At 43.9% G+C, this 12,454-nt stretch overlaps 1 protein-coding gene across 2 annotated transcripts in view; it reads right to left on the minus strand.

The window, feature by feature from the left end:
• The window catches only part of LAMP2 (lysosomal associated membrane protein 2), a 33,546-nt gene extending 22,716 nt beyond the window's left edge, over positions 1 to 10,830 (minus strand). For both annotated transcript variants that reach the window (XM_002922544.4, XM_011229098.3), the window contains exons 1-2: positions 10,614 to 10,830; positions 495 to 613 (exon numbers count right to left, since the gene is read on the minus strand). In XM_002922544.4, the coding sequence (XP_002922590.1) occupies positions 495 to 613; positions 10,614 to 10,677 (183 nt within the window). In that variant the 5' untranslated portion in view covers positions 10,678 to 10,830. The remainder of the gene's footprint in view (positions 1 to 494; positions 614 to 10,613) is intronic.
• Positions 10,831 to 12,454: the final 1,624 nt, after the last annotated feature.

The raw sequence follows: 12,454 nt of genomic DNA on the forward strand, positions 1-12,454 counted from the left end.
TCACCTCCATACCAGGCCTCCGGACAAACTCATATATGTCGGAAAGGAAAAGGAAAACTGGCATGAACTTCTGTTCTTGATTTAAAAAATAAAATCAGGTTATAAGCAGGCAAGACCTTAACTAAAAAAAAAAATAAGAAGCCAAAAGGATTGAGAGGATACCCCCCCAAAAGAGATTTTAACAGCAAACTATAAAAAACGGGAACGCTTTGATGTGTACAAGTTAAAGCATTACAGATGCAGTCAGACCTGAATGCCAGTCTTCGGATCATGTGCCCTTTATCAACTCAAGAACAACTCCAAAGAACCCATGAAATAAAATACTCCTTCCAACACTGAGCAGAATACCTTCAGGTATGTATGTTTTTTAGAAACCTGCAGAATTTAGGTGTTAAGTCAGTTAACATTATGAAATCTTATTTATATAAATGTATACAAAGGATAAAGGGTAGAATGGAGTTCCTACTGGAAAACTCAAAAAGAAAAGCACTTACGTAAGTTTTGCTTGTAGTCTCATAGTGTATTGTGAAATTCATCTGCCATTTTGCATAGAGGCAAATGGCTTTTTCTGAGTCTGTCACATTAAGTTCCAATGCATAAGACGAGACCGCTCCTACATTAGAAAGAATAAGATTGTAAAATTGTACCACAAAAACATACCTAAAATAAAAAGCTCTTATCCACCACTGCAGTTCCACCAGCTGTAAAATGAAACGACTTTGAATATATATGGTATCTTGGTGATGGTTTTTCTTTATATTTTTAGCGGAATCCTATCGATAAAGTTAGCATCACCCCTTCCGGAAGGAATGGTTACTTGACCTAGGATGCTTAGGTAATGGCACAGACCAGTGACATTTGCCTTTTGCCACCTAACAGTCATACCCACATTCATCTGTGCCTTGCTAGTTTTGCCTGTCAGGACTTCTGTTCTTAAGGTAAATGAGCTTAAGGGGAAGCCTGGGAGGGGTGTTAAACTGTGTCTCTCATTTGCAACAAGGATGAAACTAGAAGGTATTATGCTAAGTGAAATTAAGTCAGAGAAAGACAAATACCATATGATCTCACTCATACGTGGAATTTAAGAAACAAAACAGATGAACATTGGGGAAGGGAGGAAAAAATAAGATGAAATCAGAGAGGGAGACAAACCATTAGAGACTCTTAACTGCAGGAAACAAACTGAGGGTTGCTGGAGGGGAAGGGGCTGGAGGGATGGGGTAACTGGGCAATGGGCACGAAGGAGGGCACTTGATGGAATGAGCACTGGGTGTTATATGCAACTGATGAACCACTAAATTCTACCCCTGAAACTAATAATACACTATATGTTACCTGATTTTAAATAAAACAAAACAAAAACACAAAACCCTGTCTCCCCCAAACCAGCCAGTGGAACTTTGTCAAAATTATGACAGGCTGGATGTTCTAAGGTCTTGCTGCTTTCAATTCTGTCACAAGCTATGTGAACTAGGACACACAGATGTCTGGGCAAACTATTTTATTCTGATATGAAGATGTGGGATAGCTCTTCGTAAGCATGTGTACCATGTGACCAAAAGAACAGAGTTTCAAAGGTTAATTTTTTATAAATGTAACATTCATCACTTTGTTTTATTTTAAAATCCAATTGATTAGGAAGGCTGATGAGTGTTTTGACATGGACTCAAAGTCACTTCCTATGTTCTCAACCTCCTACCTCTTCAGGCAGAGAAACCTTACAGGGACAGAAAAGCCTCGGGACTCTGGAGCTAACCTGGCTCTGATCTACACGAGGCTGAACACAGGAACATTACCCATTAAACTGAAGAGCCCGGGGACTCAAAATACTATGTGCCAGCAAACACGCCAGCAGCATAAACGACGGACAACCATTTAAGGATTTTCTTCATTGTCTCACACATTACTCAAGGGGTGAGCCTGTTTCCTGTTAAGACAGATGCGTATCCTTTAATGATACCTGAGCAGTCCAGCGTCATCTGCAAGTAGGGACACGCCACAGACTACAGAGCGTGAAGTCCGGAGAGGAATCCCAAGAAGGCACGCCTCGGCAACAGCTTTCCAGTCATGCACAAAAGCCGATGGACGTTATGCTCCACAGCCCAGGCTGCCTTGCAAGGCTGAGGATTACGCTAAAGCCTGTGGTCACTAAGTGCCTAAATGGACTGGCCAAGGCTTGAAACGACCTCGTGAGGCCTAAGTAGGTTTCGTAGCCGTTCTTTTCTAAGTACGATATGGAATGGAGGAGCTGTCGTGCCTGACCCAAGGCTATCCTGCAGCGGTGCTGAGAACTCTGGCTTCTAATGTTTCCTACCGCCTGGAGGCCTGCTTTTCATACGCTGTCTCTCTCGGTCTCATTCCAAGTCCCTAGCTTTAACATAACCTCCTTGCATGCAAAGGATTCAAAACGGCTGGAAATAACCAAGAAAAGCCTCACACGGGTTCATCGTTTACTTTCCAGAGATATTAAAGTCACAGAAGGAAAATGGCAGAAAATGGTGACAGCACCGACATGCCCCCGTGGGAGACCTCAAACTTCATGAAGCAGAAGGCACAAGGTGTGGTTCAAATTTACTACTACACCAATTCAAGAGAGCCTAGCTGACCTGAAAACAGAGAACTGAGAAATGCCCTGAGGGCTCCAGCACTTTCTGTTCTGGTGCCTTCCCCGCCTTTCTCCCAGTGGGAGCCACCCCTTCCCTCTACCTCTCCCAACTGCACCGGAAAGCACTTTCGCTCAGTTATCTATCACCGCACCCTCAAAAACTCCCAAACTAAAACTCACTCTTCTGCTTCCTCCAAATGGTCCCCTTCTCAACCTCTCTAACTCTCAAGCAGTCATTCCCTTGGTGAGGTCCTATTGATGTGTTTCCCCCTTCAAATCCTCTCTTAAACCCAACCTTGGCCTTTTATTTCTATTCCCAACCCACCACCCCACCCCTAAATTACGACAGACGCCTCCTAGCTGTCCCTAGAAACGCTCCCTGATTAATGGTCCTTAAAAACGTCTTCCTCGCTGGGCACTTACTTAGCTGCTTTTACGAGCTCCAAAACTCCCATATTAAATTTAAATTCCTCCATCTGACCTTCAAAGTAATCCTTAATCTCATCCCACCCTATTCCTTCAATTTCTCTCAAACCATTTTCCCAGAACACACCCTTTAATCCGGTTGAACTTGTTCCACTGGATCCAAACGCCAGGCTCTACTTAATTTCTACCCCTAGGCTTCGACGGTCCCTAACCTTTGAAATTGACGGTTTTTCTACTGACCTCAACGTTCACTTCAGGAAGGATTGCACCCTCTGTTTGGCTGCCCCCAAACCTGAAACACCCCCTGACCCTGCCTCTTCCTAATAATTTCTGGCAGCTATCACCACTCACTTTAAAAGCGGAAAATGTCAGGTACTTGCTGTCCTGGCCTCCCTTGCAGCAAGGATGGGAACTCGTGCTGGGCTCCGCCTGACAGAGGCATCCGCCCCAGATTTTAGATAGGAGGGCGGCAGAATGGAGCCCAGAATGGAACTGCCTCCCTGGGGGGGGGGTTGCTACACCAGGATCAAGGTCCCAGGCAGGGAGGCCAGCAGCGCGCACGACCTGCAGTTTCACGCTCTGCGCTGTTAGTGCGGCTCAGTGGTGTGCTTTGGGAAACTCAACCAGGCTTCGAGATACACAGCCAGGAGCTCTCGAAATTGAGTTACCTGACAGACAGCTTTTCATGAAGTAAAATTGTACTGATGTGCGCCATACATACAGAAGAGTGCACACTATGACCCACGAAAAGAGAAAAGCGCCCGTGACATGAAGTGGCCAGCTCAAATAATTTTCACAAGCTGAATCCGCTTGTGTCAAGAAACAGAACATTCCAAGTGCCCCTGAAGCCCCCGCTGTTCCCCGTTCCAGGTACCTTTTTCCCTCCCAAGGGCAACCACTATCCTGACTTCGAACTACATCGATTAATTTCGCCTGTTTTTCAACGTGGTATCAATGGAACCATTCACTAGCTGGCTTCTTCCAGCCCATACTTTGCTTGTGAGGTTGACCCCGGATGGTGCAGCTGCTGTTTGTCCCTTCTCACTCTGTATGTGTAGCTTTCTGTTATTGGGTAAATACTCCACTACTGATCTATGGCGGATCACAGATGGCATATGGGTAGTTTCTACTTTGGTCCTACTACACATGGACACGTTGGCGAACACACATGGATGTGTACCTGCTGGGTATGCATCTAGGAATGAAATGATGGGATCCCAAGCCTATGCATATACCCTGGTATCTTTTTAATAAATTCCTTTTCTGCTTAAGATAGATCAGATTTTATTTCTGGTGCTTACAATTAAGAACCTGGACTGGGGGACACCTGGGTGGCTCAGTTGGTTAAGCATCTGCCTTCGGCTCAGGTCATGATCCCCGGGTCCTGGGATCAAGCCTGCTACTCCCCCTCTGCCTCTGCCTGCCGCTCTGCCTCCTTATGCTCTCTCTCTGTTCATTAATTAATTAAAATCTTAAAAAAAGAAAAGAACCTGGACTGATAAGCTACCCATTTTTCAGCAGCTGTTTTCTCCACCAAGATCTCCTTAACTGTAAAAGCCTCGAGGAGCAGTCATACATGGTGCATACCTCCACCTTTCTGTTAAATTTTATACTATCCTGAATTATTCAGTTATTTTATGCATGTAAATCCCGACTCCTATATTGTCACAAGCTCTAAAACAGCAGTTTTCAACTGTAACTTCACAACAAACTGACGTGTCATGGTAAATTATAGTATGCAGCAGGTAATTTGTTAACTAATAAAAAAAGGACCCGAGTCTGTGATTGAATGATATATATGGATTCAAGATTCCCCCTTCTAGTACTATCTCTGCAACTCATTTGAATTCCAATATTCTCCCATACCAACAGATGATCTAATCTATGCAGCAGCCCCTAGGAGCGTGCCACTTACATGAGTATCACCCATTACGGAGGCCATGGTCGGGAAGACCATGTCTATTACTCTGCCCCCATCTCCTATCATTCCTAATAGTGTGGAATACATATTAGTTTCTCAATAAATTCTGGTTGATCGTCTCAAGGTAAAGATACCCTGCAATAAGGAGCTGAAATATAGTTTAATCTAATTACAAAAAGGCCAGAGTTTCAGCTCTTCCAAATCATGAACCTAGCCTATCTGGCTTCTGGATACGCCCTCAACCCCCAAGTCAGTTTTCGCCTAATAAATTTTGACATGAATTTCAAGCTAGGAATAATGTGTTTCCCATAAGGCAAGTTGATAGTTGAAACATTTACAGTTTGCTAAAAAGTCTCAGGCAAACCATTTCCATCCTTAGTGCTGTATTTAATTTTAGCATAGCTAAACCATTCTTGTTTGAAAGTCCTCATGACATTAAAAAAAAAAACCCCACAGCTGTGCCAACTATACTCAAATTAAAAAAATAATTAAATTTAGTTAAATGATGTTTTTCAAAAGAAACCCCACATAGCTGAATATATACTAGAGTGTGTAATCATAGAGCTGAGAGTTTATTCTCCAAAGAAAAAGGCATGCCTCAAAATGAACTTTCTCAAATTTAAATATCCTCTCAATCTTATTTCCAAAAAGTTCATTTAGAGGTTCTTTCAGAACTCACAACTTATTTCGCCAAGCATGAAATGCCGCAAAAAGTGACCAGGTTTTTACAAGTCTATCTGATCCGGAAGTGTAGTTGAAAAATATGCATTTGCAAACAAAAGGGGGGTGGGGTGGGAACATAATAGTAGTGGTAAAACAAAACCAATAAAAAACAATGATCTAAGAGGCAATATAATGAGGCGATTAAAAGCCCCATCCCTGGCACTGAAAAGCTGGAATTCAAGCCAAGTCAGTCCAATTTACTAGCTGTGAGACTCTAGGCAAGTTATCCTTGCTAGGAATTGGAGTATTTCTTGAACAGTTTCTTTGAAAGTATGCAAGCCCTTCAGAGCTAAGAGAACTTTGCCAAGCAAGTTGGATACTCCAGCTTACAAGCTTCCCTTCTAGTAAATAAAGCACCTAAAGGGATCCTTCCCAAATTTTAGTTCTAGGTTTACTCTCATCATATTAAGTTATGAACTCCTGAACTCAAAACTCGTCGGTTCAGAATGATGTTGGGCAAAGGGTCTTCCAAAAAAAAAAAAACAAACAAAAAAAAAAAACAAGCACAACATAGGCATACAGTACCTATTTATTCTTTCTTTGCTGTTAATAGGTTTAATAAATCAGATTAACTGTTCCTCATTTACAAGTCCTCATTTATGCTTCCTAATATAGGTACAACCCGTTCAGTTGCCGATATTCTCGATTTCTGGTAAATCGCTTTTAAAAAGAAAAGTAATGAAATGATTTTAAGCTACAAAATAATTTACTTTTAAGATCAGACAGTGGGTAAGGAAGTAAGATTCAACACCATTCAACTAATGGAAAATGCTTATTGTTGAGTGAGTGGTGTTTGGCAGACCTCCAGAATTCTTTTGCAATGCACAGCACGATACCAACAAGTACTTATAAAGTACACTTTTGGACCTGAGGCGATCTCTGATCACTTTAATATGAAATTATGATCGGAATGCTTTTGTCACTACAGGAGAAGAGCAGGCTTCCTGCACCAAGGACCACTTAAGTCAGCTACGGTGCTATGAAATAATTGCTATGAAATAATTGTCGAAGGCAAATTTCACTCAAGGATATAGAAGCAAGCTGCACTCCTGGGAAATATTTGAGTATCTATAATCCTATCAGATGTGAGAACCAGTGACTAATGGACAAATAATAAGCCTGTCCTTTCAAGTATCTGTATGATAGCTAAAAATAATTTTAGCAGAACCTTGAAAGCAAAGTTATCAGTTTAAGGAAACGTGGTTAAGGTTACAGAGAGATCTCCTGCTTGCTTCCTCTCTTTCAGATCACCTCCAAAAGGAGAGACTGGTTCTTTGTGAAAACCTTATTCTCCTTCCCACCAAGGACTTCCCAGTTCTCCATGTTAGCCTTGCCTACTATGGAGGTGTATCTGAAGGGGTGCATTATGATACGGGATTATACATCAGTAAATTGGTTTATAATTATCTGCACTGCTTAGCAGTGATCGTTAAGTTCTCAATCCAAAGACACAAAAAACACTTCCTGCAAAACATAATTTAAGGTTTACAGAAGAAAAAGGAGACCAAGTTGGCCTAATTTAGTCATATCCCCAGTGCCCACCAATGAATACCCTCAACAAAAATCTACTGAGGGCTAACCATGTACCAGGTGCTAGTAGGCAATGGAAATAACGGTGCATAAGGCAGTCTTTGCTCTCAGAGACTAATGCCATAGGGGAGACTTGACTGGCAATGGGATTTTTAAAAAGAGTGGAAAATAGGCTAGCATAATAACCTAAGAGTTTGGGAACAAGATTTACTCCTATTCCTCCAGATGGTCACCTGGCTGGCCTCCCTGCAACATTCAGGTCTCTGCTCACCGGGCAACGGATAGATGACCATCTGTGGGAGGGAGGGCCTCCTACCAGTGAAGCACATACTCAGGGTATTTACAGAAGGTTTTTCCCACCCAGAAAAGCACCAACCCTATAAAAACCAGAAGTCAAACTAGTTGTAAAAATCAATAACCACAGAAGAATTCTGAAATCTATGATGTCACGAAGAAAAAACACTTAAGACAATGATGCTAGGAAATGATTTTCAGCCACTACTCCCTTTATAATGCAAAAGAAAAGCATAATAGCTTTTCTTCAGAAAGTCCTCTAGTCAGTTATAATTCATTCAAATAAAGAGCATAACTTAATCTCCGTGAAAAGGCCCAATACATAACCGCTAAGAACTCTTCTCTATACTTGCTCTAAAGCAGCTATTTTTAAAAAGTTTCCGTGAAGCTGGGATAAAGTTACAAAGTGAAACTGGCACAGCTTAAACACTCAAGCTAATGAGACTATAAATTCAGGACAGATCCCCCTTCCAACAGTACCCAAGAAGAGCACAAGATCCGCAACAGGTACTTTACAAATATTTACTGAGTTCTTAACCCATTCTTGGTATCCATTGTGATGTATGCAAAACCCACCAAGCAACACAAGACGGGCTCCAGTTTTGAGAGAGAAAGCCACAGGGAAGGAGTCTGAGCCCCACACTGAACCAGCAGCTGCCAGCGAAAGCAGCTGTATCGAAGAGATGATTTCTAGTTCATCCTGGTATCTTCTGAAAAATCTATTCTAGGTACATTGTGAACTTTTACTCCTCCAAATCCCTTCTAAACCTGGAAGTGGAGGAAATCGATCTTGGAAAGCTTCCAAGATGACTCTAGTTAGTCCCGATCAATACATGGCAAACTAGGAGATGAGCTGATGGGTTCTTTTATGTGCTTCTTTTTGCCTGTTTATTTTCTGCAATGAGCAAGCACTGCTTTTGTAAAAACAAAACAAAAAAGCTTTCATTAAAAAAAAAAAGAAACCAAAAAAATCTAATGACACAAAAGCCAACAAGTAGGACAACTATTATTTTTTTTCACTTCCTCTAAACAATAACCATGTTGTGTTTGCGCCGATTCAATTGGCAGTGAACTACTGATTAACAGATGCCTCGGTCAGATGTGTTCTAGTCACTGATAAGGTGCTTTTCGTTGTAAACAATCCTCTCTTAGGGTCACTGGCCCCTTAGTAAGTGCTTCACAGCAGTGTGACTTCGAACTGTGTTTGAGCGAAGTCTCCATGGCCCCCTTTCAGAAGGGCTATGGAGGCGTCTCCTGCCCTATGTGGACAGCTGCACTGGATCGGGGAGTCTGAAACATTTGGTCTCAGGACCTCTTAACTCTTATCCACTGGGGACTTCAAAGAGCTTTGGTTTACGTGCGTTCTATCTCCTGGCATTTGCCATGTTTGAAATGAAAAATGAGAAGTGAATGGAAGAAAACATCAGAGCCATCAGAGTGGTGATGTCACCACACATTATGAAGCCTCTGGAAAACTCCACTGTAAACTGGTGAGAGTGTGAGTGAAAAAGACAACTTGTTAGTATTATTTTAGAAATGAGTTTTTAATCTGACAGGCACCCCCTCAAAAAGATCCTTGATTCAGAATCACCAGATGAGATCACCAAGAACCCTTCCAACGCTATCACTCTGGAGCAAGACTGCTCAACTTTGGCACCACTGACTTTCTGGGGTGCTAGGCCTTTGGGGGGGCACTATACTGTGCACGGCAGGACATTTAGCAGCATCCCTGGCCTCTCCCCACTAGATGCCAAACGCAATCCCCTGTTGCGACAACCAAAAATGTCTCCAGACATTGCCAAATGTCCCCTGTTCGAGAATCCACTATTTTAGGGTGCTGATTTTACTCTACTGAAATGTGAATTAGGGAATGTGCAGCTCCCACTGCCTTCTCGGACCCCTAATATATCTCCTCTCCACTCCCATCTGGGTCTGTTCCTTCTGTTTATTTGGTCACAAACAGCAAGTCGGTGGAGAGCAGCAAGTACAGGCTCAATCAGGTCAGGAAAAGACATTCTGGTCAAAGGTCACCTTTCAGGCATTACAGCCCTCGGGGCACTAGTGATCTTTGGGGGAGGGGATATAATACCATCAGCCAACATTCATCCAGTCATTCTTTTGACTTGCTTACGACCCAGTCTTTGGCAAGTTACCTATCTTTTTCCTCCAAAAATGAAGTAAGGCCAGTTGTGCCACCGAGAAGAAAACGAGCTTCTGAAGGCAGAGAGGCAGTATACCCGACTCAGATACACCACCCCCAAAACCTCACATCTGGGAGGCCCTCCCAACCGAAATACCTGGAGACTTTTAAGGCTTTTTTAAGTTGTTGTTTTAATCAGGATCTGGATGGAAATAGCAAAACTGATCGAAACCGACATCCTCAACGCCTCCAAGTCAGATCTTCACTCCCCACTAAAGTTCCCTTCATCCCTTTAGTCTCCAGAGGTTAGGTCCGAGTTTTCTCGCTTGGAAATTGCCCCGGGCCACCTTAGGTCCCTACCCCTCAAAACTCCAACTACCAAACTCAAACCCAGCATCATTCCTCATCTCTTTACTTACCCTTCCTCCACGGCATCGAACTCCCACCCACAAACCGCCCCCAGCCCTCTCACTGTCCCCCTGACTCTACTCGTACCCCCACCCCTCCCCCAAGCTTCTTCACGCAGGCCACAGTCTCTCCCCCCTAATTTTCGCTCTCATCCCACAGTTTTCCACCATCTTCAAAACTCTTCCCTGATCCTAAGAAACCAGGACTCTCCGAATTGTCTCTGCCACCCCAGAATCGCACGTACGTCCCTCCTACACTCACTCCTCAGTATCTTCCCCAAGTTACTCTTCCTACCCAGATCGGCTCCACTCCTCACTCTCCCCCACCTACCCCCCCTTCCTTGCCCCTTCTCACTCTCACGGGCCCTTCTTCCCCGCCATCCCTCGGTCAGGCCTTCTCTAGGTCACGGCTCGCCTCCCCGGGCCAAGCGCCGCCGCCCAGTGGCAGCCGCTCAGCCTCTCACCCCGCCCCCAGCTTCCCCCGGACCAGTCTTTCAGGTTGTGGCCTTTGAACTGGGCTCCCCGGGCCCAGGCTGAGGGACAGAGCAGGAGGGCCCGACAACTCACCCAGGACAAGGCAGAGCAGAACGAGCCCGGAGCCCGGAACCGGGGAGAGGCGGAAGCACACCATGATTCCGCAAAGCAGGAGGCGGCGCCGGCTGGCGGGGGTGGAGGTGGCGGCGGCAACGACAGCAGCAACAGCAGGGAAAAGACTTGCTAGAACCGGGGCAAGAGCACCGCTGACTACCGACCACAGCGCTGCAAACGCCAGGACTCGGCGCTTCAGCGCGGGTCATAAGACTAGGGGGCGGGGCTCTTTCTTGCTTTTAGCCAATCTCCGCGCTTGAAAGCAGCGAGAGGGGTGGTGATGTAGGAGCCGGTGGGAGGGGCGACCACGCCCTGGCTTTTTGGTTCACGATCGTTCTTCTGCGCCCAAAAGGTATGTGCGGACGGCTTTTTCTAAGGTTTAAGAGAGAGGATTAACTTTTTGGGGTGTAGGTAGCAGAGTTCATTTCAGTTCCAACTCCTTGAGGAGGAAGAGAATAATTTTGTTCAATTAAAAAGGTTGCTAACGGACGCCTGGGTGGCTCAGGCGGTTAAGCGACTGCCCTCGGTTTAGGTCCTGATCCCAGGGTCTTGGGATCAAGCCCCACATCCTGGCTCCCTGCTCAGCGGGGGGCCTGCTTCTCCCTCTCTCTTTCCCTCTGCCGCCCCCCCCCCGCCTGTGCTCTCCTGCTCTCTCTCTCAAATAAATAAATAAAATCTTGGGAAAAAAAGGAATTGTATAAAAAAATAAAAATGAAAAGCTTGCTAAGCATCACAACGTAATATGTATAAAAATAATACGTAGTTATTCTACGAACACTGTTTTTACCCCTGCAGTTCGTGTGATTAAATGGATAAGGGAGCTACGGGGTAATGTGGTGTCGCAGACCACCAGAGCGAGACATGGCCTTGAAGTTCTCCTAGTTACAATACCCTGTTTTTCAGATGGGGGAATTGAACTCAGAAAGAAGAAGAATCTAATTTAAATACAGAAAGAAAGAAAATAGGAAAGAGAGAAATAGAATAGAAGGATAAGGGGAAAAAATAAAGATAATCCATCTTCCCATTACCCAGAGAGAGAGATGGTTATCTATCTATGCTTCCAGTTGTTTTTCCTATGCATATCCCCATGCGAATATTCTTTAATGAGTTCATACTAAACATACTATTTGGTATACATGACAATTGAACAGATGAAACCTTAAATAGTCAACAAATGAAAATATTCAAAAACTATAAAAAATCTCAAGTTGGGATAAAGCACTCATTCTCAAATGTTAGTGTCCGAAAGAATCATCTAGAGAGTTTTAATATCATACAGACTCCTATGCCTCATTCGCAGAGATTCTGAAACAGTATGTCTATGGCTGCCCTTGGAATCTGCTTTTTGAACAAACACCCCAGGTGATTCTGTGATTTCTGTGGTTCTTGGACTACACTTTGAGAAACACTAAAAAATAGAGCTTCAAAAGCATTTAGTCCAGGAGATGTTAATCTGGTGTCAATGGATGAACTTGCCTGGGGTGGGGGAGGATGGAGGGGATGGTCTGTGAAGCTCCAGAAATTACTTGCCACATTTATGTATGTGTATTTTTCAGGGGGAGGAGGGTTATAACCTTTACCAGTTCTCAGGTGGGACCTGTGAGTCCTCACCCTAACACCCATCTCTGCTCAAATATTAAGAGTCTTTGATGTATCCTGTCATTTGCTTTAATATGATTAATTCCTGAAAGTGAGAACACTTACTCATGACTGTCTTCTTCATGGGTGCAACTGAGTCATGAGCAGCTGACTTGCTCAATGAGGAACTAATGGACACTACAGTATTAGGCAATGCTTTTAGCAAAAGAAGTTCATTTGAC

This window comes from Ailuropoda melanoleuca, chromosome X, assembly GCF_002007445.2.
Source record: "Ailuropoda melanoleuca isolate Jingjing chromosome X, ASM200744v2, whole genome shotgun sequence".
Taxonomy (NCBI): Eukaryota; Metazoa; Chordata; class Mammalia; order Carnivora; family Ursidae; genus Ailuropoda; species Ailuropoda melanoleuca.